The sequence below is a fragment of the Panthera onca genome, chromosome E1, assembly GCF_046562875.1.
Source record: "Panthera onca isolate mPanOnc1 chromosome E1, mPanOnc1 haplotype 2, whole genome shotgun sequence".
NCBI lineage: Eukaryota > Metazoa > Chordata > Mammalia > Carnivora > Felidae > Panthera > Panthera onca.
In genome coordinates this window covers 16,188,252-16,215,080 of record NC_138352.1, presented here as the reverse complement: position 1 = coordinate 16,215,080, position 26,829 = coordinate 16,188,252, and the positions used below count along the sequence as shown (strand labels likewise).

Sequence of the window (26,829 nt, the reverse complement as noted above, 5' to 3'; positions counted from 1 at the left end):
GGGGGGCAGGGATGGGGCCAGGCTGTGGGAGGGAAGAGGCATCCAGGAAAGGCCATCCCCAAGGCAGGGTGCACTGGAGCAGGGCAGTCTGAGGGAGAGAGTGTCTGGGTGGCCCAGAAAGAGAGGAGGCAGGAACAGGTACTCCGGTCCCAGCTTTGGGTCTGCCAGATGCTGGAATCACTGGGTTTTGCTTTTAAATACTGTTTCCTCACACACACACACACAGAAGGTGCTTTTGCTTTTAGATTTTCTTGTCACATTTTGAGAACATTCCATGAATGGATATTTACAGACACCAGTGGTTAAAGGCCCAGAGAAGCTAATTTGTGTTTTAGTTGCTCCTAAAGCTGAACAGGCAGGAGAAGGAGCCAGTGTTTGGGTCCTGTGTGGCCTGCATGCTCCACTCAAGTGATGCGGGGGCCTGGAAGCAGGAGCTCACAGATGTTTAGGTGCCGGCAGAGGCTTGGCGGTGGGCTGGGGGCAGTGGAGTCCACACTGTGTGTCTGGAGGCTTCCTGGCTGGAACGGAGAGTGTCCCCTCGCATGTGGAGTGTGCAGGGACTGCTGTTCCGAGCCTGGCAGTGCACATGGCCTTCTCCCCTCCAGCTGGTAAGGGCCTAAGGGCGTGGCACAGCTCGAAGCAGCAAAAGTCCATGATGCAGAGTCGCTGAAACCATGGAGGTCTGGTTGCAGACTTACAGGGTGTGTAAGCATCACTACACGTGTGGAGAAGCAGCAGGAGGTCTGTGGTCCCTGCTGCCACGCTTGGCCTGGTCCTGCCCTCCACAGAGAGGGGCCGGGCCTGCAGGGCTCACAATTCTGGGAGGTGCTGCCTTTTTACAGACATGTTGTCAGGATACCCACTTGGGTTTGCTTTTTTTTTTTTTTTTTTTCTCAACTAACTCTGAAGAGCTAGCAAGGGCTTTCCTGTTCCTAACTGGGGATTAAAATGTCATATTCAACGTGAAAGCTTCTGGCCTCCAGTCAACCCAGAACTCCCCCCAATTTGGGGCACCCAGAGGCTCCTTGCACAGGGCCAGGCTCGGCCTGGCACCAGCAAGGGGTCTCTGGAAGTACCCCCCTCACTCCCGAATATTGGTGCACTGGCAGCTGAGTGTGCCGTCACCCCAGTGGGAGAGACTACTGACGCTCCTGCGTCTGCCTGTGTGTGACTTTCTGGTAGAATGTGAGTCAGGCAGGAACTATGTAGCTAAACACTGAGGGTATGATTTAAACGCAGTGGGCACATTTTCAGCCGGAAATTCGAGTTCTGATTGGAGGGCTAAGAAGACTTAAGTATTAGACATCATAGAAATAACTAAGAGTCCTCTTAAGTAGTGTTTTTCTTTACCAAGTTAGGGGAAATTAAAGTCTGAGGTTTCTCAAGACAAACTGAAAGTAGCTATGTGTTCTCTGAACCGTTTCTCAGATCCTGCTCATCATGTAAACTGACCCACGTGTGAGGTGGGAGCCGCATGATTTGGTATTTGGTGCTCGCTTTACGCCTTCGGCGAGGTGCTGCTCCCAAGGGACCTGCCTCTCCTGACTCAGGGAGATCAAAGGGGGGGCCAGACCAGACCCCACTGTGCCCCGAGGCCATACCCGGGGCCCTGGTCCTGCCCAGGCCTCCCACCAGTCCACCTGGCAAGGCTAAGTGACAGCAGCCTTGGGCCGATTTGGAAGATGGGGGGGGGGGGGGCGGTTAGGGGTGCTCTCCTGTCCTGGGGCGGCTGGTTCCCAGCTGTTCCTTTTTCATGTGAGCAGCATCGACAGCAAGACCGTTAGACTCACTTGGCTTGTGCAAAAAGACCACGTTTCACTTACTCATCTACCTCAGTGTGTCTTTCCCGTGAAAGCGTGTCTGTCCTTCATGGCACAATGAATTGACCCAATTCTAATCAATTAGCATTCACGAAACTTAAAAACATAATTTGAAACAGACTAACCTGTACTGTTTTTCTTCATTTTCTCATTTAAAAGGAGCATCACCAACCCGTGTCCGCAGTACAGATCCATGTAAACTGGCAACTTTCAACATGTTAGAGAAGTTAGGGAGTTCTCTAAAACATACTGCTAGGGTGAAAGGAAACTTTTTACTAATGTCTGTTTCTATTAAACCCAGAAGCCACAGATTTTGGATTTAACATTAAAGTTTATTCTTGTTGCTATGTGGGTGTTACAGTGTCAGAATACTGGAACATTTGTTATCTGTGTAAAGATAGTCTTCCAACAAATTAGAAATAAGGATAATAAACCACAGGAATCTGGAAATGAGTCACACAAAACTCTGCTCTGTTTCTCTGAGAAGAATTCATATCACTTCCTGGTAAGATACCACTAATGAGGTCTGTGAATTTCATTAGATGGTTCATTTTCTTTAACTCACAGGCTTTTCCTTTCTAAATAAAAACTAATCTCGTTTTAAGTCTATAATCCTTAGTTTTGTCTTAAACGTTTGAGTACCAACAGCATCTAAAAGGATCAGTCTGTACATATAGGTTCCTCGTGGGCCTCTCTTGAGGTTAGACTCTACTCAGGACAAAGGATGGCCAGAGCCCTTGGTGTTTTGTTTCCGTGTGTATGCTCCCGGAGGCACACTGGAATAGGTTTTTGCCTTTTAAGACCTACATGGGATTTATTTTTGCAAAGTGCACTTGGCTTTGGTGGCAAAACAAGGGAAGAAACCAAAAGCAAACCCCCAGGTCCCCGGAATAGCAGCATCCGAGCCTCACCTGGAAACCCCTTCTTTTGACAAAATTCTAAGAAACTGGATTATCTGATTTTTCAGTCGGTGACACATCAGAACCAGAAGAAAGGGTGACAGCTTGACAGTGAAGGAGACATAATCGAAAAGGAATCCGAGAGTGAGAGCCAGGAGCTCCTGGGACCTCCTCACTGCAGCTGCGCTTCCCCGGAATGCCGCCCCCTCCCCTTGCCTGAGTGCGCGCCTTCCCCGGGCGCCGCCCCCTCCCCTTGCCTGTCGTCCTCGTCCCGTGACCTGTGCACGCCTCCCCCTCGCCTTACCTGTGTGCGCCCCGCCCCCCTCACCTGTGGTCGTTCGGTACCGGTCCTGGTGCGCTCTCTGTCCGCCGGGGATTCCGCGGATGGAAGGGGGCCTGGGCGGGGGCCGGGGGCTCTGCGTGGACAGCCAGGTGCGGGACGCTGCCCGGCCGCGGCCGCACACCTGCCTCTCGGGGCCTTGTGCGGCTCAGGTGTCCAGTCCGCTCGGCCACCCGCTGGTGCGCGCAGCTCGCGCGCCCTCTGCCGGGGCCTGTGCCTGAGCTTCAACTGCGCGCAGTGACCTAACCCGCAGAGTATGTTAGGCCTCTTGGATCTGTTGCATTTGGTTCCAAGAATTCTAAATTTGTTGCGGGCCTGCCTCGGGAATTTTCTGTACCTCATTCAATCACAGCCTGTTCCAGGCGTAAGTAATCAAAGAAGCAATTGTTACTTAAATTGAAGCCAGCGCGCCACTCATTACCAGTTAGACCAGGGACTGGCTCAGGGGGCCAGATCTGTTCTGCTGCCCCTTTTTGTAAGTGAAGTTTTGTGGGCACACCACCATGCCCACGGTTGTGGCTGTTTCATGAACGGCAGTGCTTAGTACCTGTGACACAGAGCTAGGCCGGAGAAGCCTGGAAGTTAGTATCTGGCACTTTACAGGGAAGGCTTGCCTACCTCGGGTTCGGCGGCAGTGTGGTTAATTTGCCAGCACCTGGCTGTAACGTGGCGTTGGTCAGCCTTCTCTGTGCCGGCAAGTGGCCTGAGACGCTAAGGAACCTCTCAGGGACTCAGCCCTGGGGCAGGTGGTAGCGTTAGCACCACTTCTCACAAGGGGGCTTGAGGCCTGACAGCGTGGGCAGGGCCGGGCATGCTGGCTTGTTTTCACCACCTTGGCAACCACCCCTGACACTTGTCTGCGAACAGCAACAATCCTTGAGAACGTTTCAGCTGCGTGCCCTTCTTGGGATGCATCCTCTCTCTTTCACAAGAAACAGGCCCAGCGGCTCGGTGGCTGGTTCATTCTGTCTTCTTGCTCTCTCTGCGTGGTACCCAGCTGCCCTGGAGCGGTGGCTCCCGCCCCGCAGGCTGCAGTCGGGTGGGGCCGAGGGCGTGCGTATCCGCGTGTTCCCAGAGCCCGCACCTTGAGAACCACAGAGAGAGGACAGGGCAGTGGTCATTGCCCTCTGTGGAGGCCTCCTGCCACCCTCACCCCTGGGTGCTGGCCTCAGGGAGCTCTGAACGTCTGCTACAGTAACCTGTGATGTGCATTCAAGTTGTGTGGCATGGCTGGAAATATTTCCTAAGAAAACGCTTTCCCTCGAAATTTTAAAATTTCATGACTGTCTCCCACCCCTCACCTGCCCTTTAAAAACAACAAGTTTACTCAGCAAACCTGGTTCTCCTCTCCATGTGCTTTAACTTATGTAATTTTAATGACATGGCCAAGCAAGCGTTGTGCGTCAGCAGATAAATGTGGTCACCTGCCATCCTCTTCTCTGGCCCCTGACACTATGGTAACTGTAGCTAAGGCAATGTGTACTGTAGTAAATACAGAATCGTAAAAAGTGGAAAAGAAAAGCCATAGCGGGGTCTGTTGTGAGTCCTTTAAATGATTCGAGGAGCTAGCCTGCAGGGAGCCAGTGTCCTCCTGGCTCGAATATGGAGGTGCCCAGAGGGAGATGAATCCACCAAGGTAAAAGCCTTCCCTCCGGAGGAAAGAGAAACATGCCAGTCGAAGTCACCCCTCTCCCCGTCCTGCAGGTTCGTGCTGTTTGTTCTTATCTTGGGCCTTCTCCTGAAGAAGGAAACTTCCTTGGGTGTCACCTGTGTGTTTTCAAATGGCCCTTTCCTGTTTGCAGCTTAGTGGAGGTAAAGCATGAACCACAAACTGTTTCGTTGAGTCAGGTGTGGTCCAACCTGGAGAATTATGGCAGGCAGGGGCCCTTGAAAGAAATGGGAGGTGCTCAGTAGATGTTAGTCTGCTCTTGCATGGTCAGACCGCTCGAACCGGGTAGAAGGCTGGAGTCCTGTGTTCTCAAGTGTTTCTGAGCGTTGACTGAAAGCAAAAGACAAAATGCAGCCTCTCAGAGGTGGGTTGTGGGAGATGTTACTTTGACAAGTAACAAATGGCAGTTGGATGCAAAAGCAAAGAGCTTGATGAGCCAATTTGTCCTTTGAGTTTTGAAAACAATTGGCTTGTTCTGATGGGACCGAAAGAAATAGCCACCAGACTCGTGCCTTCTTTGTTCTTTCTGTTCCCTCACCTTTCAGGCAGAATGAAGGGTTGTGGAGAGGAGTTCCTGTCAGGCTTGCCTAGTGTGGCCCCGAGCCCTGGACACCCTCCGTGCACACGAGGGCCCCCTCCCAGGCTCCTGAGGAGAACAAGATGGTTTCCTTGAGTCAGTCCTGCCCCTGGACCCCCGGGTCTCCCAGTACGCCCCCTGGGTCTGCAGCCCACAGCCCCCCATGGGCCTCGCAGAGATCACACCGAAGAAATGATGCAGTACACAAGGCAAGGACTCATTTTGTTAGCGTTTTCCCTACCCCCCTCCCTAGCAGCCCAGTGTCCAGAGCTCACGTGAGCCCAGCACAGGGATGTTTCCTGGCTCCGACCGCACTGATGGTCATGCTGAGTGTTGCTGGTTTTTTTAAACAACACAGATTTATTCATGGCGTACAGCTCTGGGGGTCGGAGGTCCAGTGTCAAGGTGTGGGCAGGGCTGTTTCCTTCCGTTTCCAGATCTGGGGCTGCCGTTTGACTCTGTTTCCGTGGTCACCTCTCCTTCCCTCTCTTTAAGGAAATCATTTTAAATTGTGGTCAAACATATGTCACACAGCTTGGCACTTCAGACAGGCCATAGTTCAGACCCTTCCAGAAACTGTCCCCGCCCAACGTGGACTCTCCCAGCCCCCGGAAACTTCCGTCTGCTTTCTGTCTCTAAGAATTTGCCTCTTCCAGAGATTTCCTGTGAGTGGGGGTCATACAATATTTGTCCTTTTGTGCTTGAGTTATTCACATAACGATGTTTTCAGGTCTATCCATGTTATAAAGTGTCTGAATTTTCTTCCTTTTTATAGTTGAGTAATATTCCATTGTGTGAAAGTAGTGTCTATACCACATTCTGTTTATCCATTTGTATTCTGATAGACACTGTGTTATTTCCACCCTTTGGCTGCTGTGAACATTGTGCCACGTTGTCTGAGTCCCAGTTTCGATTCTGTTGGGCAGACCCAGGAGTGGAATCATGGGCTCTCATGACAATTCCACGTGTAATGTTTTGAGGAACTTCCCAACTTTTCCACAGCTGCTGCCCCATTTTACATTCCCACCAGCAGGGTGTAAGGGTTCCAGTTCCTGTCAACACTTGCTACGTTCTGGTTCGTTTCCCGTCTAATGAGCGTGAAGTGGTATCTCATGGCGTCTACGACTGGTGATGGGAACATCTCTCAAGTCCTCGTTGGCTATCATGTGTCTTTTTTGGGAAATACGTTTTCAAGTCTTTTGATCATTTTTAAAATTGGGTTACTTGTCTTTCGTTGAATTCTAGGAGCTCTTTATATATTCTGGACACTAGACCCTTATCAGGTGTGTGATTTGCAGGTACTTCCTTTCATTCTGTGAGGCATCTGTTCACTCTCTTCATAGGATCCTTTGAAGCAGAAAAGCTTTTAATTTTGATGAAGTCCAACTTACATATTTTCTTAGGTTGCACATGCTTTTGGTGTCACATCAGGAAACCCTTGCTTAATCCAAGGTCACAAAATGTTTCCTTCTAAGAGTGTTACAGTTTCGGCTCTTCCATTTGGATCTTTCATCCATTTTGTGTTCATTTTTGTAGATGGTATTGGGGAAAGGTCCAACTTCATCATTTCATGTGGACACCCAGCTTTCTCAACATTGAACAGTCTTGGCAGCCTCACTGAAAATCGGACCATTTTCCAGGGTTTGTTTCTGGACTCTGTTCTGTCTGCGTGTCAACACCACATTGTAGCTTTGTGCTAAATTCTGAAATTTGCTTTTTCATGGGAAGTGTGAGTTCACCAACTCTGTCTTTGCTTTTCAAGACTGTTCTGCCTGGGTGCCTGGGTGGCCTAGTCGGTTAAGCATCTGACTTTGGCTCAGGTCATGATCTCACAGTTCATGGGTTCAAGCCCTGCAGTGGGTTCTGTGCTGACACCTCAGAGCCTGGAGCCTGCTTCGGATTCCGTGTCTCCTTCTTTCACTGCCCCTCCCTAGCTGCACTCTGTCTCTCCCTGTCTCTCAGGGAGAACATTTAAATAATAATAAGTAATAATAAAGATTGTTCTATTTTGGGTCCCTTTAAATTCCATGATTTTTACAATGGGGGTTTTCTTTCCTACAGAAAGCCTGTAGGGATTTCCATAGGAGGGTGTTGACTCTCTAGGTCACTTTGGGCAGTGTTGTTACTGCCCCAGAGGCCTGATCCCACTCCCCTCAGGGCTCTGACTCCAACCTGCACATATAGACGCTTGGGAATGTAGAGGCTGGCATACTGTGGGCACAGCTTTGTTAAGATTTTAAAGAAGTTCTTTATTTAACCTGTTGGAATCACAGTTTTTCTGTATAGGGAATAAAGTCACCACAATAAATATTTTCTTTGAGAAAATATGATTATATGTAATGCTTTCTAATAAGCTATATACTTACACCACCTTTCTGCCCAAGGCTTCTCACCCTCACTGAAGGGCTGGTGTGGGATTAGCCTGGTCAGTTTGGGAGTGGTGTAGACATGTCAGACCAGCAGAAGCGGGTGAGATCCCTCCTGGCCTTGTGCCCAGTCAGGGCTCCTCTTTGGTTCAGCCCAGCTGCTCACAACTCACAGAGAACATGAAGCTTGTTGGCAGGCCCCACATGTCTCTGGGCCCTGGGCTGGAGGCCTCACCTCGTCCCTGCCCTCACAGGTGGACACCTGGCCTCACCATCGCCTGCTCCCCACTCTTCCCCGGGCCTGGCGAGGGCTCCCCTCCTGAGCACAGTCTGCTGTGCTGTGGTGGTGGGGCATCTGCCGGGTGTAGATTTCAGACCATTCACCACTGCTTCCAAGCCCTGATGAGCAAAACCCCACCTTTGGCGGGGTGGGCGGGGGGTCATTATGTTTTATACTACTTGAATCAGATACTTCTTTTTTTTATAATTTTTCTTTAATGTTTATTTTTGAGAGAGAGAGCGTGGGCAGGAGAGGGGAGGGGAGGAGAGAGAGCAAGACACAGAATCCGAAGCAGGCTCCAGGCTCCGAGCTGTCAGCACAGAGCCTGATGCGACACTCGAACTCACGAACGGGGAGATCATGACCTGAGCTGAAGTTGGACGCTTAACCGACTGAGCCACCCAGGTGCCCCGAATCAGATACCTCTTTAAGAGAAAAACGTTTAATGATTTAGGATAAATATATTAAATGAAAACAATCGTGACTTAGTCAAGGCTGTGTTGTCTGGACTCTGTCGTGTTAGGGAAAGCCTTCTAATCTGGCCTTTGTTTTTAATTCTGCCTTTGATTGTTTAAAAATCTCCAATCCTGGGATGTTCATCAGAAAAAGTGCTTGGTACAGGGTTGCATTCACTTCACTGGGAGGGACTGTTAGGAGGAGGCCTCCACAGTCCCCAAACCTGTGCTCAGGCTCCAAGTCAGAGCCGCCTTCCCCGGAGGGCACAGCCCAGCCACGGGGCACCCAAAACCTCCCTGGATGTGGTGAAGATGTAACTCAGGCTGAGTTGTTTTGGGACAGGATGCCAGTTCCGGGGAGGGGTGATGATGGGGAGTGTAGCCCCAGACCCGGGAGCCCCTCAGTCTGCCTGCACCCCTGCCCCTAAACAAAGGTCATAGGTGAGGAGGGCCTGGGAGTGATGGGTGGGATGGGAGGCATCTCTGTCTTTGTCCCTTGCAGGATGAGAAATACCACCAAACGCTTGGGAGACCACTGTCTTGTTCCAATAGGATTGGGGGTGGGAGGGGTCAGTGAGACGGAGAAGGTGTGACACTTTAAGAAATGCCTGGAAAGAAGCAGCCCTGAAAAATTACAGGTGTCCTGCCCTCGACAATTCGTACAACCTGAAATGATCCATATCTGTTAGGTGTTAAGGAAATCTCTCTGTGTCTCTGGAGGTTATGATGTGTGAGACACGGGAAGTTTGTCTCACTGGGCTTTAGGGCGCATTCAGAGAAAACACCCTTTCTTCCCTCCCCCAAGGGGAGGTTGGAAAGATGAATTTGGAGGTCAAAGCACAGAGAAAACCATTCTGCAAAACACCAGGAGAAAATAAGGCGTAAATCAGAGCCACCAGGGAGAGTGCAGAGCGGGACTCCTGAGCCCAGCCTGCTGGCTTCCCCCTTGTTCTCGGGCACATGTGACCGGGGCGGGGGGGGGGGGGGACCCCAGTGACCCCAGTGAGAGACCCCAGAGAAGGATAGTACAAGGCCTGTTCTTAGCACAAGCCTGGTGGGACGAGGACACGGATGCCTCTGCCTGCACTCTCAGGTTCCCTTGGGTGGCAATGACCAGAGCGCTTCCAGACCATTGCTTTCCTACCACAGGGGCATTGCGTGTGCCTCTGGGTCAGTCCCTCTGCCCCTGCCCAGCCAATAGGCTGTTCCTGTGGCTTGTGCACATACTTGCTGAACATTCGCAGGATGCTTGGTTAGGGCAGTGCGGGACAGGTGCGCCTTGCTGGCGGGGGGGGGGGGGGGGGGGGGGGGGGGGGCGTGCACACCAGGGCTGAAGGCAAGCCGCAGGATGCTCTAGGGTGGGGGGCTGAGAATGAGGAGCAGGACCCACTGCCCACGTCACAGATGACCTGGTAACCTGGGACTCTGCGTCTCCCTCTCCCTCCCTGCACCCCCCCCCCACTCCCTGTCCCTCTCAAAAATAAACATTACAAAAAGAAAAATGAAATTTCCAGGATACTCTTGTTGCCCAGCTGCACAAGCGACTGCCAACACCTTCGTCCCTCAGAGTGTGGGGCTGCAGAGCCGGCAGGACTGGGGGAGCCAGCAGGTCCGGGAGCCGCCCCTAGACTGGGGAAAAAACCCCTGTGTGCAGCTGGGAGGAACTGGTCCTGGGTCACCCTGCGGTGGCCTGAGAACTCTTGAAATGTATGGAATCGGTAGCATTCGGAGGCGGTTTTACTAGGACTCCCTTCTCTCTTATACGGGCCCCCAGGAAGGCTGTGCACACGTGTGCAGACACACACCTGGCCCACACGGTTCCAGATCCACTGTGTACGTGCAGACTAGCTGGGTCTCATCCCCCCAGAGCGTTCGCACTCACGTCTCTGTCCCTCTCTCTCAGACACACACGCACCGCCACACACACCCTGCCCTGTGAAGGGCAGACCACCGCCTGGCGCCGGCCTGGCGTGGCCACCTTGGCTCACTGCGCACACGGACGGGCTCACCGGTCCGTGCGTGTGGCACACGTGCCTTCCGCAGCTGTCACCTCCGCAGGCTGCGCCAGAGGGCACGACCCAGAAGGGGTCTTTGCCCACACGAGGAGTTTGGGCTCTGATGAGAAGCAGCTGTTGCGGAGTGGGGGCCCTGCGCCCGCAGCCTGGGAGGCAGTGAGGTGCACACAGTCTCTCCGTGGGCCCCGCACTGTCCGTGCTGTCCTTCACACGTGGCTCACACCCCAGGGGTCACGTGCATCCTGCAGCCAAAGTGACCCCCGCTCAAATAGCCAGGTTGGCAGAGATGTTCTGAAGTCTGAACCACCGTTTTCTGAACCACTCACTTCCTCCAGGTGGAGCAGGGGAGTATGGTTTGGCTGCAGACATTTCTGGAAGTCAGTCAAGTGGGGTCACTGAACCCCACCCCTCCACGCACCCACAAACTGCCTCTGGGGGCCACTGGCCTTCACCCCTTCTGTGGTTCCGGAGGGTGAATAAACACAAGGGGCCTGGTCAGGGGCATTGAGTCCACAGGCACAAAAGAGTGTTAGCGTCCCAGCTGGCAGAGCTGAGCGCCCTGCACAGCTTTCCTGCAGCAGCCACGTCCCCACGTGGGGCTGCCCTGCCCTCCGTGCAAAGGGCTCCCCGCGGTCCCTGTGAGCCTTGTCATGGCAGGCCCAGCACGGCCACACAGCACAGGGACAGCCTCTGAGCCCTCCTGGTGTAGAGACGGGTCTGTCCTCCCAGCCTGAGCCCAGAAGCTGGCAGGCAGATCACACACCCAAGTGGGAGTGTTTTTGTCAGTGGCTGGTGGTAGGTGTCTCAGACCCGGGCTGTGCTTGGGAAGTGGGTTCTGGAAGCATCCTGAGGGAAGGGCGTGTGTGCAGGCCAGGACCTAGCCGGCACAGGGGCCGGAATTCCGGTGCTCATGACAGCTCACAGGGCTGGTGGGGGTCATGTGGAGAGGTAGAGGATGTCCGGTGTGAGAGCACAGCTCCAGGGGCATTCGAGGCTGCCTGGTGGGTGCAGGCAGGAAGGCCATGGCCATGTGGGTGGAGGGACGGGGTAGGAGGGAGAAGCTGCTGTGGTGCCTGGGGCCTACATGGTCATCCAGGGGACCCACGAGGAGCCGTGAGTCCAAGGTGTCGTTTTTCAGTAGATCCATCACGTGGTCCACACATAGGCACCCTCGGTGCAGGCTGCGGACGTCTTAGCACACTCCAGAAGGTTCCCTCAGAAAGGACCACTGTGCCCCAGCGGCCCCGCCCCTGGGCGATGGTGAGCCCACTGTGTCCGCACCAGCGCCCATGTCCTGGGGTTCCTCTTCAGCGGCAGTCTCAGCCGCTACCCTCGCACCTCCTTGAAGCAGCTGAGCAAGCCTCTTTCTCACTCTGGTTCTGCCGTCTCACGGAGTTATGAGATTTCTTTCGGACCCTGGAAACACGTCCCTCATGGGATCCGTGTGCCTGATGGACACGTACGAGCGTTTCCTCTTGGTCCCTGGTGGCCCCTTCGTTTTCGTATCACATCTTTCAAAGAGGTGACGTTTTCAGTTTTGATGAAATCCGGCCTATTAATATCTCCTTTCTATTTTGCAAAATTGTGCCCTATTTTATAAAACTTGACTATCCTCCGGCCACAAGTGTGTTCTCGTTTAGGATTAGGTTTAGGATTCTAGCACCTGTGTTTAGTTAGGTCTGTCATATACTTTGAGGTAGATTTTGTGTGTGGTGTGAGATAGGGGTTGGTCTGTTGGTCTTAGATCCTGGGACCTTTTGCTAAACTTCTTGTGTTGTGTCCCAGCCTTTGTGGATACTCTTTTCTCTCTGTTTCTGTTTTCCTGGGTAGAACTGGTACAGTGCTGAGTCGCGATGGGAACGGGCTTTCTGGCCATAATCCCGACCCAGAGACAAGCCCTCAGGATTCCACCCACAGGTGAGATGTTGGCCATGATCAGGATGAGTACTCTGAGCAGTACCTTGACTGGGTGTTGAATTCTGTCAAATACTTTTTTAGTATCTATTGAAACGATTGTATGATTTTTTTTCCTTTTTGGTGATGATGGGGTAAATTGCACTGATTTTCAAATATTAAACCAAACTTAAACATGTAGGATAAATACCGCTTGCTCAAGATATGTGGTGTGTATGTGTGTGTATCTGGTTGGTAATAATCTGTTAAGGGTTTGTGCATCTCTGTCCATAAGGGACTTTGCTCTGTGGTTTGTGGTATATTTGTCTGGTTTTGGTGTCAGTGTATCAAGTTAATGCTGACCTTTTAAGATGGGTTGAAATATGTTCCCGTCCTTTGTTTTATGAAGGCGGTTTTGTGAGATTGATATTCTTCTTACTTTACTGTTTGGTGGAAGGTACCAATAGTTTTGAATTATGAATTCCAGTTTTTAATAGATACAGGGCTGTTTAGATTTCTGTTTCTTCTTAATCATCTTCTGCGGGATTTGCTCATTTTATCTAAGTCATTTAATTTATTGGCATAAATGTGTTAATAATTCCCTTACTCCTTTATTAATGCCTGCAGGTCATGTGATTTGCTTTCTTTTCTTCCTATTGATTTGTGTCCTTTGTCTTTTGTTTTTGTTATGGAAGTTAGAGATGTGTCGCTATTGTTGACTTTCTTCAAGTATAAGCTTTGTTTCTGTTGATGTTCTTTAATTTTTTTTTTTTTAACGTTTGTTTATTTTTGAGACAGAGACAGAACATGAACGGGGGAGGGTCAGAGAGAGAAAGAGACAGAATCCAAAACAGGCTCCAGGCTCTGAGCTGTCAGCACAGAGCCCGACGCAGGGCTCGAACTCATGGACTGTGAGATCATGACCTGAGCCAAAGTCGGATGCCCAACCGACTGAGCCACCCAGACGCCCCATGTTTCTGTTGATGTTCTTGATGGCCCCTTTTCTATTTCATTGATCTCTGCCCTTATGTCTGTTATGTCCTTTCTTGTATTTAGTTTGAGTTCACTTTGCTCTTTTTCTGTCTTCTTGAGGTGGGAGCTTCAATCGTCAATCTGAGACCTTTTTTCTTGTATAAGCATTTCACACTACAAAATTTTCTCTGTTCTGGCCACACCCCACAGTTTTGATGTGTTGCTTTTTCATTTTCATTTGGTTCAAAATATTTTCTAATTTTATTGTGATATCTTCTCTTGGACCCCTGGGAAGTTTAGAAGTATGTTGTTTTAATTTCCAAACAGCTGGAGTCCTGCCTGTGGCCCCGCCAGGCTGGCTGCCTTTTGCAACAGCACCTCGAGGGCGTCAGAGCCTCTGGGCAGCCGCCCACTGTGGGCCCCTTGCGCACGACCCTTGCACCCCTTCAGGGGAGGCCTGCCACGCCGGCCGGGCTTCCAGAACTGCCTGCAGGCCCCTTCCTGCCCCCTGCCTTGGCACCCGCCCCACCACCGTCCCTGCTGGTGCACCTCAGTGCCCCTCCCTGACCCTGGGAGCCCATGAACAGCAGGCACACCTCTCCCTGGCCTGATGCTCAGCCCATTCTGCTGAGGGCCCCATCTCTCCCTTCAGAGTGACCACCATCCCCACTCAGTCTTTGGCATGCGTTTCTTTCTCCTTATTTCACAGGCCTGCGTCACTAAAGAATGCACTGGATAGCTTTGCAGACAGATACTAAGTTCTAGCCGATAGAAACATAACGTGAGCCATAAATGCAAGCCAAAATAGAGTTTGAAATTTTTTAGTCGTCATATTAAGAAGGTATAAAGAAGTAGATGGATTTAATTGTAATATATTTTATTTAATGTATGCAAAATACTATCATTTCAACATGTGATCGATAGAAAAATATCAATGAGATACTTTACACTCTTCATACTAAGTGTATTTTACTCTCACGGCACATCCGCTAGGCCCAGCTTCATTCACGCACCCGTAACCCGTGTGCTTGGGGACCAGGCTGCTTGTCTCAGCTCAGCCCCACTACCAAGTTGAAACATCCCGTCAGCTGCAGCCAACCTGCCAGAAAATGCCTCTGGATTTGTAGCAAGTAGGAGCTGAACACAGGAAGCTGGGGTTTTGTTTTGTCAAAGTTCACAACTAGCAGTATGAAACCGGTTTTTTTGACAGTCAAGGAAGTTATGGGACACATTTGTTGGGACTGGTAGAAAATGCTGGCATTCAGGAGCCCTTCGGTGATGTCTGGCAATGGGGAGCCCCTGGATTCCAGGACCCTCGAAGCCCCTCCAAAAGCACCAAAAGCCTGATGTGCAGAAAGCAGGGCACGGGGTCCCAAAGGCCACATAAGCTGCCTCGGGTGCAGCTTCCTTGGTCTCAGCAGATACCTTGGTGGTTCAGGTTTGTGCCTCAGCCACAGGCCCAGCTCCTTAGCCGGCTGCAGGCCCCACTGATCCGATCTCTGTCACCGGAGGTTAGAACGGCTGTCTTAGGATTTTGTGGACGTGGAGACTTGCCCTCTAGAGGCTGCCTGCCTTTGCTCGGCAAAAGCTGTTGGTGTCTGTCCACGTTGCTGCTGTGCCTGCAGCCTGTTCTCCAACTGCCAGGGACGGTCCCTTTGTGTGGCTGTTCCACGGTGTCCTATCACTCATTGCAGAGCGTTTAGGTTGCTTCCTGTTTTTTCTGTTGTGTGTAAAGCTGCTTTGAACATTCACGGACAGGTTTTTTTGTTTGGTTTTTTTAGTTATTTATTTTTGAGAGAGACAAAGCCTGACTGGGGGAGGGGGAGAGAGAAAGTGAGAGAGAGAGAGACAGAGAGAGAGACAGAGACAGAGAGAGACAGAGAGAATCCCAAGTAGGCGCTGCACTGTCAGTGGAGTCCCATGTGGGGCTCGAACCCACGAACTCAATGGACAGGTTTTGTGTGGACATATGTTTTTATTTTTCTGGGACCCCCAGGAGTGGAGTGGCTGGTTGTGTGGAAAGTCTGAGTACCTGCTCGGCCGCTTGCAAGGCGGGTTATGTTCACTGTCCTCTCCTCGGAGTGTAACATCTCACTCGGTATTGTCAGTCTTTAATTCTGGCATTCGCAAGGCTGTATTGTGTTTCATTACAGTTAAATCTCCCTGCCCCTGGCATCCAGTTACCTAGACGCCAGGAGCTCCCACCCCAGGTATGACCACTAAGAACGCCTCCAAACATTTCCAAATGTCCCCCTGAAAGTGTTACCTTACATGGCAAGGGGGTCTTTGTAGACGTGACTAAGGATTTTGAGATGGGAGACCATCTTGGATGGTGCAAGTGGGCCCTAAGTGCACCACGAGCGTCCATATAAGAGGGAAGCAGGGGAGTCACCAGGCCGTGCCAGGAAGAGGGGGCAGGCCAGAGCGGAGGTCCAAGGGGCATGCGGCTGTTGTGAGGAGGTCAGTCCTCTCCCGACTGACCTGGACACTCACACAACAGAGTCACCACCACAGCAGTTTTTGTAGAAGAAATTGGCCAGCTCGTTCCAAAATTTGTTGGAAACGCAAAGATTTAGAATAGTCAAAATATATGTGGACAAGAGCAGAGTTGTCGGCTAGCGCTACCTGACTCCAAGGCTGTGTGGTGCCAGCACAAGGAGGGACCCACAGATCCCTGATCAGATAGAAGGGCTGCACGGCCTGGTGCAAAAGATGTCATTGGGACATCCGCACCTCCACGCACAACAAAACCGAACTCGAGAACCTTACACACAGATTCCTGTGTCGAAACCCTGGCCTCTAACATGACAGAGTTGGGGGGCCTTTGGGAGGTGATTGGGTTAGAGGAGATCCTGAGCGTGAGGCTGGGACCGGTGCCCTTGTCAGCCGGGAGGCCCTTCTGTTGTGCGCGTCCTGGTGGCCGGAGTCCTGGTGGCTGAGGTGAGGGGTCCTGGCTCCACATGTCTTCTCCCCAGGCCCTCCCACCCCTAGAACATCAACGCAAAGAATTCTGCTTCCTGGTGTCCACCCGTGGCTGGGCAGCAGCGAGAGCCTCTTTGGCCCAGACCAGGCGTCGGGGCCACTGGCAGCATGGCTCCCAGAGAAGCCTGGAGGCCCTTCTGCCCTTCACTGGGCTGCCAGAATAGCAACTGAGCCCGGGACCCAGCCCCTGATGTGCTGACAGCCTGGCCTGGCTGAATCAGGGGTCAGGGCTGGGAGGTCTGCCCTGGCCACTCAGGCACATGATGTGGTGCTGGGAGCGGCCCAGACCAGCCATCCTTCAAGGAGAGGCTGGTTTTCTTCCAAGACCATTTCTTCCTATGAAGAGTCTCGGGGAACTTCAGAGGCAGGGTACGCTCACAAAGCATAGGACGCCTCCTCCCTGTGTTGAGGGGTAGTCACTGGCCTTCCTCGGCCCCCACAGTCCCAGCTCACTGCCCTCTGGGAGCCCTTCTGGACACACTCCACACAGCATCAAATTCAAACACGGAATTCGTTCACAGCCTGAAGCGTGTCTAGAACTGAAGACTGGCAAATTTCCAAAAGGCCATCAAACCCCGAGGCTCTGTCCTGCCAGCCTGCCCCCTTCTGGACCTCTGATCTCCCGCTGGTCACAGAAGTGTCAGCAACACCAGGAACAGTGCCCGGCTTCTGTCCTCATCCCTGCTCTGGCCTTGTTCCTTCCCCAAGTTGCCAAGAAGAAAATTCCATCAGCAGGTTTCTCCCGTCACCTGCGGCCAGCATCGTTTCCACGGAGAGACATGAGGCTCCCGAGGGAGCAGGGGACACGTCAGCTGGGAGCTGGCATCTCGGGGACAGGACAGAAAACCATGTAGCCAGTCTCTGCCAGTTGGCCTGTCTCCCCTGTTCAGTCCTCACATTGGGCAGTGAAGCTGGCGGCCTGTGGGAGCACATCTATGTGTATCTTTGTAGGAATATGTGTGCCTCTGGTTTTGTTTTGTAAACAGACACCCTCTCCTAGACTCCACGAAGCCTGGAAAAACCATTTAAAGTTGAAAACATTTACTTGTCCAAAGACTAACACACCATACAATGGACTGGTTTTTCCCTTTCTGGCATACAGTTCTGAGTCTTACCACACATGCGTATGTGTGTAACCACCCCAACCGGCTCGTTTGTGTAAAATGCTGATAAGTATCTTGATGTGCTTCACTGGGCCAGCACTCTGCAAAGTGGCACCACTAACGTTGCCACTCACAGGAAGCCCAGCGACCTACCTGATGGTAGCTTCTGAGAATTGCAAACAGCCCCCGGTGTGGAGTGGACGAGTGTTGGGCTGAGTGGAGGGCTCCGGAACTGTGGGGACCCACAGCAAACATGGTGGAGGGTTCCAGAACTGTGGGGGCCCCCAGCAAACACGGGTGACGCCGTCCTCACTGACCATCATGTAAGCCGGCTCAGACAGCCAAGGGAGAGAGGGACTTTGCTCTGCAGCCGTGTGTGAGGAGGCGGGCCTGTCCTGAGGGGCAGGGTGCCGCTGGACAGTTGACGCATAGAAATACAGTTGACACTTGGACAGAGTGGGGTTTCAGGGTGCCGAAGCTCCGCACAGGCCAAAATCCATGTATGACTTTTGACCCCAAAAAACAACTGCTAATAGCCTACAGGACCAGAAGCCTCACCAGTGACGTGAACAGTCAATTAACACATGTATTTTATACCATATTCCTACAATAAAGTAAGCCAGAGAAGAGAAAACATTACTAAGAAGACCACTAGGGAAACTCAATAATGGCGCTGCACTGTATTTATAAAAAAAAAAAATCCATGTTGTAAGTGGACCCACACCGTTCACTCCTGTGTTGTTCAAGGGTGAGTTGTGCTCTCAGAACTCAGAAGAAGTGCTTCCCAGGCCCAGAGGGCTGAGAGGCTCGTTGCCTTTGCTCTGAGCTGCAGCATTTAATCAGTCAGCTTTCAGGGTTCTGTGATGTGCTCAGAGCTTCCAGTGCGGGAGAAACTGAGATTCTGGTCCCAGTTGGAACCGAGTGTCTGGCATGTTCTCACAGAAGTCACATGCTCATGCCCTGCCCATGACCTGTCACTGGCATGAGTTCAGATTTTATGGGTTAATAGGAATTACCTCAGAAAAGAAATGCCCAGGTGTGGAGCCCCGGGGCCCAGCTCTCCACCAGCGGGACTCGTTGACACGTAACACCTTTTTGTCACCACTGGTTGTTTTCACTAGGGAAACAGGGCTCCTTCTCCACCCTCTGGGCCACTGCTGCTCAGACAGACCCCGGGCTCCCACCAGCCAGGGTGTCTCAGGTGCAGTGACCCTGTTTGGTGGGGACAAAAAGCTATGGGTGCCATCACTGCATACAAAGGACCTTCTGAGTCCTGTGGGAACAGGTGGACCCCAGGAAGCAGGAGGCAGGAACATTCTAGAAAGTTAGAATTCCAGACTCTCAAAGTAAAAGAAGTCCTTGAAGAAGGAGCAACTGGAGGTCAGGAAAGATGATGGCAGGAGAGATCCGGGGACAACGTTCTGCAGCTGTGACTTCCCGGCACAGAGATGGTGTTCCAGAAGAAAACCTAAGACAGAACTATGAGGACAGCAGGTGATAGGGTTAGGGTTTGTGTGCACACACTTGGTACGCATTTTGCAATTTTTCTCCTAAGGTAAAAGGTCTGGAAGGGAACACACTGTAAATTTAATACTTTATTTCTCTGGGTGGTACAATTAGGGATGGTTTTAGTTTTTCTGCATGATGTTCTATATTTTGTGTCAATGAACATGTATTAATCTTGTACACAGAAAGCATTTTCAGAACAGAAAATTAATGATTCCACTCAGAAAATTTTTGAGTGTTTTCTTTATAAATGAAAGAAATTGCATTCAATATAAAAGTATAATTATATAGTTATGTGTATCTTTTTTCTCAAAAATGTTTTCCTGGAAATGTTTTTTCAAGGTGGAGCCAGCTTTTTCTGTGACTGTAATCTTGCTTTTTTGTTGATGTTTAAGAAATTCAAGGGTGCCTGGGTGGCTCAGTCAGTTAAGTGTCTGCCTTTTGTTCAGGTCATGATCTTACAGCTCGTGAGTTTGAGCCCTGCTTCAGGCTCTGTGCTGACAATGTTGAGTCTGCTTGGGATTCTCTGTCTCCTCTCTTTCTATCCTTATCCCACTCTTGCTCTCTCTCACAAAATAAATAAAAATAAACTCTAAATTTTTTTTTTTTTTTTTTTTTTTTTTTTTCAGAAAAATATAGGGACACCTGGGTGGTTCAGTTAAGTGACCAACTCGATTTCGGCTCAGGTCATGATCTCACAGTCTTGAGATCATCCCCAAGTTGGGCTCTGCACTGAGTGTGGAGCCTGCTTGGGATTCTCTCTCTCCCTCTGCCCCTCTCCCCTGCTCACATGCGCGCGCTCTCTTTCTCTCTCTCTCTAAAAGTAAATAAATATAAAAAAAGAAATTCAGGAAATACAGAAAAGAATAAAGCAAATCCTATGTAACCTCAGCAGTCATTGGCAACTGCTGTTATTATTTAGGTACATTCCCTTCCATACATTTATATATTTTATGGACTCATTCCAAATGTTCTTTATTGTATTGTGCTTTTAAGTGTGAAACTGAATCAAGGAAACCTCATTTAGGGTGGGATAGAGGCGGGCAGGGGAGGCGGGCTGTGGGCCCAGCACTAGTTAGCAATCGCAGACCCAACAGGAGGAGAGGCACCTTGCAGGTGGACACTACTTACTCGGCAACAGGAAGGTTTCCTGCTGCTCCGGCAACAGCCCAGCCAATGAGAAGCCACCATACTTCCAGCTCCCAGTATAGTCCAATGGACATTCTGTTTACAACAGCCCCGCCCAACCTCCCGCCTCCTCTATAAAAGCCTCCCCGCCTTACTCTCCAGACTTCTGTGTAATTCTGGTGAGGTTTTCCTGTCATAGGTTATTTCAAGAGAGTTATTTCTAGGGGGCGCCTGGGTGGCGCACTCGGTTAAGCGTCCGACTTCAGCCAGGTCACGATCTCGCGGTCCGTGAGTTCGAGCCCCGCGTCAGGCTTGGGCTGATGCTCGGAGCCTGGAGCCTGTTTCCGATTCTGTGTCTCCCTCTCTCTCTGCCCCTCCCCTGTTCATGCTCTGTCTCTCTCTGTCCCAAAAATAAATAAAAAACGTTGAAAAAAAAAATTAAAAAAAAAAAAAAAAAAGAGAGTTATTTCTAGAGAGCGTTTTGTAAGTCCTGGGAAAGCGAATGGGGTAATTGCTGAAATGTCAGCGATGCTCTGGGCTCAAGGCTGTGGGACGTGACGGCGCTATGAGAACAGGGCCCCAGGAGCCAGTTAGGAGACCGATCTGCCGTCCCTGCCTAACAGTCCTTGAAACCGCACACCTGCCCCTGCCTTGCTTGCTTTTCTGTAAACACCAGTTTACTCTACGTCTGGAGGCTCCTTGTGTTTTTCTCCCATGCTCTAACATTCTTCGATGTTTCTACCTGGCGAACGTGAAATAAAGACCATGTGCAGTTTGCTCCTGCCGCTGTTTTCGCTGCAGAGGCAGCCCTGCACGTCCGCCCAGTCTCAGCATCTGGAGACTTTTTCTTCAGCGTGGCTACATATATTGAACCAACCTTGCAATCCTGGGATAAAGTCCACTTGGTCATGGTGTAGGGTCCTTTTTCTATGATGTTGGGACTCCATTCACTAGTGTTTTGTTGAACATTTTTGCAACTGTATTCATAAGGGATCTTGGTGTGTAGTTTTGTGATATTTTTGACTGGATTTGGTGTCAGGATAATGCTGGTCTCTTCCAGAATGACTCAGGAAGTGTCTCCCATACTTTTCTGTTGTTTGGAAGACTTTGTGAAGCATTGATATCAATTTGTTAAATATCTGATAGAATTACTGGTGAAGCCCTCTGGACCTGGGCTTTTCTTTGTGGGAAGTTGTGGTTGGGGTTTTTTTTAAAACTACTTTTTCAGTCTCTTACCTGTCATAGATCTATTCATAGTTTCTATTTCTTTTTCAGTCAATTTCGATGATTCATGTCTTTCTAGGAGTCTATCTGTCTCATGTACACTATCTTTTTATCCTGTTTCAGTTTTTCTTGTCCTAATTAAAAGCAACATATTTATGTTTTGTTTTCACATGAAGCTTCACCACCAGTCAAAAGCAGGGGGACCTCCTTATTGAACACAATCAGTGAGCGTTAACCTGGGAACAGGACCCCAGTGGGGCCACTCATTCTGTGGGCCCCTCTTCCCCCATCTGTTAGCCTTGGGCACCAGATACTGTTGATGTGGCTGTAAAGTCCCTTGAACTGCTGTACCTCAAAGAAAGGCAAATTCATTTGTCACTTTCTGACTTACACTTTGTGGAAGAGAAGTTGTAAGTTGTTTGTGATAAGGTGTTCTCCAATAATTATGTCAGTGTCGTTGCTTCTAGGTCTTTACCTCCAATGGCCCAACTGTGATCATGCCCACCTGGTTCTGCTCTCGAGCATGGTTCTCCCACGTGGGCCCATTTGACGAAGGCGGGCAGGTAAGTGTGGGCCCCTTGTGGGCCCCCTCCTCTGGGGTAACACTCTGGGGTGCGAATTCCCTGAATCCCAGCCCTACCTACTTCAAGGGTGCTGTGCCCTCTCTGGGGATCCAGGGATTAGGAAAATGCCTTCCATGAAGGCCTTCCCAGCACTTCTCCTGCCAGCTCGGCTGAGTGTTCCAGAGAGTATCTGAGGCCCTGGCACCACCTGGGATTTCTGTGTGCAGGCCCAGGCTACCTCATCCTGGCTTAACAGCTGTTCGTAGGAAAGCACAGGCCATGGAGTCACCCTCCTGTTCACTCCATGGACTGGGCCACAGCTAGTGGACATGTAAATTACTCTGCCGTGCACTGTCTGACCTTCCCGTCTCTCCACCTTGCTGGGATGGGAGACCAGGTCACTTTGTCATGGAGGTGTGCTAATTCATGATTTTAGGGCATTTGGTATCATCCCTGTGTTCTTGTTTCTCCCCGCAAATTCATACAGATAGAACTATGTACGTGTGATACCACCCTGCCCAGGGGCCCCAGTCTCAACTTCACCAGCAGCAGCAGGGGCCAAGGCAGGCAGAGCTTTTTCTTTTTTTTTGGGGGGGGGGGGTGGCTCTCAGCCAACAAGTTCTCCCTGACTGTGAGACAACAGGGTGGGTAAAGGGAAACTCCAGCAAATCTCCCCACCTAAGCAGGTGCTACAAAAGGCCCCTGTTCTCTTTGGACCTGAATCCAAGCACCCGCTTTCATATTCTTCTGCAGAAAATGGCCCAGAAATGGTCATCGGGAGGTGATCCCTGAGGAACACTGACTGAAAGATCTGACAAATCCCTAATTCACAGCCATGAGTGGTCTCAGGATTCAAAGTACATCAAGCCTTTTAGCTCAAGGCAATTCTTCCTGGAGTAGAAGTTCCTGGGGGCAAAGAAAGGCCATCAGTCCCTTTGTACCAGGGCTGAGGGACCAGAGACCAGAGACAAGGGATCAAGGATCACATATCAGGGACCAGAGATCAGGCACCAGATATCAAAGACCAGGGATCAGATATTAGGGACAGCAATCAGGGATCAGGGACCAAGAATCAGATATCAGGGAGCAGAGACCAGAGACCAGATTTATTTCAGGGACCAGAAGTCAGATTTCAAGCACCAGGGATCAGAGACTATGGACCAGAGACCAGGGATCAGAGATCAGGGATCCAAGTTGAAGGACTGGGGACCAGAGATCAGGAACATTGATCAAAGTTCAGGGACCAAGGATCAGAGATGAGGCACCTGAGATTGGGGACTAGAGACTAGAAATCAGAGAACAGGGATCAGGGACCAGAGTTTAGGGACCAGATCAGGGGCCAAAGACTACAAATCAGGGATCAGAGACCATAGACCAGAAATTAGAGATCACAGACCAGGTACCAGGGATCAGAGACCACGGACCAGAAATTAGAGATCACAGGCCAGGCACCAGAGATCAGGGGCCAGAGACCACGGACCAGAAATTAGAGATCACAGATCAGGGATCAGGGACCAGAGTTTAGGGACCGGAGGTCGGGGCCCAGAGACCACAGGCCAGAAATTAGAGATCACAGACCAGGCACCAGCGATCAGGGACCAGAGTTTAGGTACCGGAGATCAGAGCCCAGAGACCACGGATCAGAAATTAGAGATCACAGGCCAGGCACCAGGGATCAGGGACCAGAAATCAGGTTTGGGGACTGGCCCTCAGGTAATTTTCCATGGGCCTTAGTGAAGAGCCACAGTCTACCCAGGGCCAAGAGCCTGTGGCTCCTACTCTGTGGAGAGAGGGGCAAGTGGCCGAAGCAGCAGAAAACAGTCCAGGTGCTAAATGATGTAGCAGGTGACCAGAGGTGTGGACTGGGGTGGCCCAAGGGTCAGCAAATAAGCCGGGGCTCCAGGGGGATGGAAATAGTGGTTGTGAGCTGGACCTACAAGGTGGACAGGTTTTAACTGGGAAATGCACTTGCAGAGGCAGGCTGGGAGGGGGAGGGGAGATTTGGAGGTAGGTACCGTGCTGGCACAGGGTGGCATCCAGCCGTGGTAAGCAGCCTCTGCTACCAAGCTAGGGAATCTGAATGCCCCCAGGAGGCAACCAGTTCAGGCCCTTACACAAAAAGGAAAGTAACAAAAAGGCCTTTGTTCGTTCTGAACATGCCTTCTGAGGGCAGGCTGGCCTGGGTGGGAAGGTCGGGAGAAGGCCCGTCACTGCCCGGGGAGAACTGGCTGCCCCAGAAAGGCTGGCCGCCAGCACTTTCCCGATGTGCATTTCGTCTGGTGGAAAGAGCCGGCTGGAGTTGGCTTGTGAGGGGGGAGGCCACCCTGCCCTCCCCCCGCCGCGTGCAGCACCCCCCCATGCCCTGCCCTCCCCACACCGTGTGCAGCCCCCCCACGTCTTGCCCTTCCATGCAGCACCCCCCCCCCCCCCCCCCGCCAACGCCCGGCCAGCAGCTCAGAGCTCTCAGTGTCAGCCATTCTGGTTGGTCTTGGCGGCTTTTCATTTTTATTTGCGTTTCTGAGACCACTAAGGATGTTAAACAATTTTTATGTGTTCATTGGCCGTTTGTTATTTTATGAAATGTCCAAATCTTTTGCCCACTTTCAAGTGGGTTGTTTTGTGGTTGTCAAACTGGTGGCATTCTTTTTTTTTTTTTTTTAATGTTTATTTATTTTGAGAGAGAACACATGAGGGTGAGCAGGGGAGGGGCAGAGAAGGGGGTGGAGAGAATCCCAAGCATGCCCCACACTGTCAGAGCAGAGCCTGATGTGGGGTTCCAGCTCATGACTCATGAGATCGGAGGAAACCTAGAGTTGCGCATTCGACCTAATGAGCCCCCCAGGCGCCCACATTGTTGGCATTCTTTACCGGGTATTTGCTTGTGGATGTTTTCTTCTATTTGACTTCTGCATTATGGGATTTCCTCACTTCCACAGCCTGAGGACATCGGGGCCATAAGGCTGTGGCTCCCATCCCTGGGGGGTCTGCGTCGCCCCCCCCCACCGCCCCAACCACGGCCTGCACACTGCACACACGGCCTGCACCGCGTCATTGCTGCAGGAGGGCGGCTACTCAGCCATCCGGAGACAGCAGCCATCACCCACTCTGGGCTGTTTAAATTTCTCTGGTGTTGAAGGCTTGCATTTTGTTCTAGTGGTTATTTCTGTATTTCTCTCTTTTCAGATACCCTTAGTCCTGTGTATGCTTCTTAAACCTTCTCTGGTCTGCTATTTTCCATTTTCGAAAGGTATTCTGACGCTCATCTGCTTCCTGTACAACCTGCAGTGAGACCCTCTCTTCCCTTCTCCCGTTTTGTTGTGTGATTTCCAGTAATGTTGGAAGACATACACACGTGGATACGTCGCCCACCCGACCCTGCGTCCACAGCCATACACGTCCCGCTCAGAACGTGGTCCTTGGTCCTGCTACTTGAGGGACATGGCCGTACAGAACACCCTTGGCTCATTTCCTTTCCTTGAGAGTGAAAATTCTGTTCTGCTCTTGCCTTGGTTTGTTGCTTTCCAGAGTCTGACGCTCACCGAAGTCTCTCTACCTGGTGAGCGCGTGATCGTGCCTGGAGGCTCTGAGGGTTATTTCCTTGTCAAAAACTAATAGCTTCACAGGGACTTAACTGCTGCGCCTTTCCGGTAGGTGGGTACAGGTCTGCTGTGTTTCCCAGAGTTGCCTTGGCACGTACTTTTCAGTGTGCCCTCTGCTCTGTCGTTTTCTTCCTCTGTTTTGCAGACTCTGGTTTCACATCAGTGGAATGGTCCCTGGCTTTACTCTCAGGAACTTTCTCTCCCACTCCTACGTTTCTAGGCTTCATTTCTCATATGATTTTATCTTTTCCTCCTATTTCTATTTTGAGTTCAATCAATCCCCTCTTATTTTAGAGGTTTATTGAGGAATAATTCACGTACCATACAATTCATCTGTTTAAATGTGCAGTTGGACGTTTTCTAGCAAATCCTCAGGCACACAGCATCACCAGTCTGCTGCCAGGAGCGGCCAGGCTTGGGAGGCACACCCTTCCCCCCGACCCCCCCACCCCCTGACACCCCCCCACACACCGCTGCCCGGGTCCCCCTTGCCTTCTCAGGTGCAGGGATGGTTCGATGCTGATCTGACTCCTGGTTCGGGGTCGTCTTTGTTGTGGTTACATCAGCAGGTTGAATTTTATTCATCTGGGGAAGTGTCTGACTTTCTGCACTCTCTCCCACTGGCTCCGCGTAGATGACTTTGCGTGGCCCTGTTCTCAGGGATCCACACGACCCGCTCTCCTGCCACTGTCACACGCAGCTTCCAGAGCGTATCAGGGACTGGCGCCTGCTCTGTGCTCCCGTCTGCCCCAGGACCCCAATCCCCTCTCACCCCATCACCAGGGTGTGCTGCCCTGCCCGCCACACCCCCACCTCCGGGACCCTCAGTGTGCCCGCCCCACCTGCCACGCCCCCACGTGCGGGACCTGGCACAGTCCTTGGTTCCCAAGGTCGGCTCCAGAGTGTCTGTCCACCTGGGTGACTCTGTAAGGCCAGACAGGCCCGGGAGTCCAAGCCAAGGAGTCTGGTGCACACTTCCTTGTATTATGGGCGGACCCCGAGCCGGTCGAAAGGTGCCACGTGCTCACGGCAGGGTGACTTGGGCACAGAGCCTGTGGCGATCCACAGCAGTCTAACAGTGGGGAAAAGCTGTGAACACCCTCGTTTCCAACGTGCGAGTGGACAAGTGCGTCAGCACACGTGACTTGAAGGACTAGTTTTTACAAAGACCACGGTGACGTGAAAAGATTTATAATAAAACATTAAGGTAAAAACCAAGCTTCAAAACTCTTTGCAGCTCTGCTGAAAGTGTGTCCGCAGGAGAATAAACACGTGGGCCACACACGGAAGCTCAGAGCAGCTTTGTGGTGACAGAGTCACAGGTGATTTGCGTAGGTCCCTTTTTCTAATTTCCTGTCTTTCCAAACCTTTATAGAGCAAACTGTAACCATGCACTTTACAGGTTTAGGAACAGGAAGGAAAAGGTGGGCTTTCTTCT

At 51.3% G+C, this 26,829-nt stretch overlaps 1 protein-coding gene across 11 annotated transcripts in view; it reads left to right on the top strand.

The window, feature by feature from the left end:
* QTGAL (queuosine-tRNA galactosyltransferase) overlaps positions 1-26,829 on the top strand; it is a 98,177-nt gene that overhangs the window by 50,529 nt on the left and 20,819 nt on the right. For all 11 annotated transcript variants that reach the window (XR_013552170.2, XR_013552169.2, XR_013552168.2 and 8 more), the window contains one exon: positions 21,697-21,792. Coding sequence is in view for 8 of the 11 variants with exons in the window: in XM_078437962.2 (XP_078294088.1) it covers positions 21,697-21,792 (96 nt within the window). In the remaining 3 variants the exon portion in view is untranslated. The remainder of the gene's footprint in view (positions 1-21,696; positions 21,793-26,829) is intronic.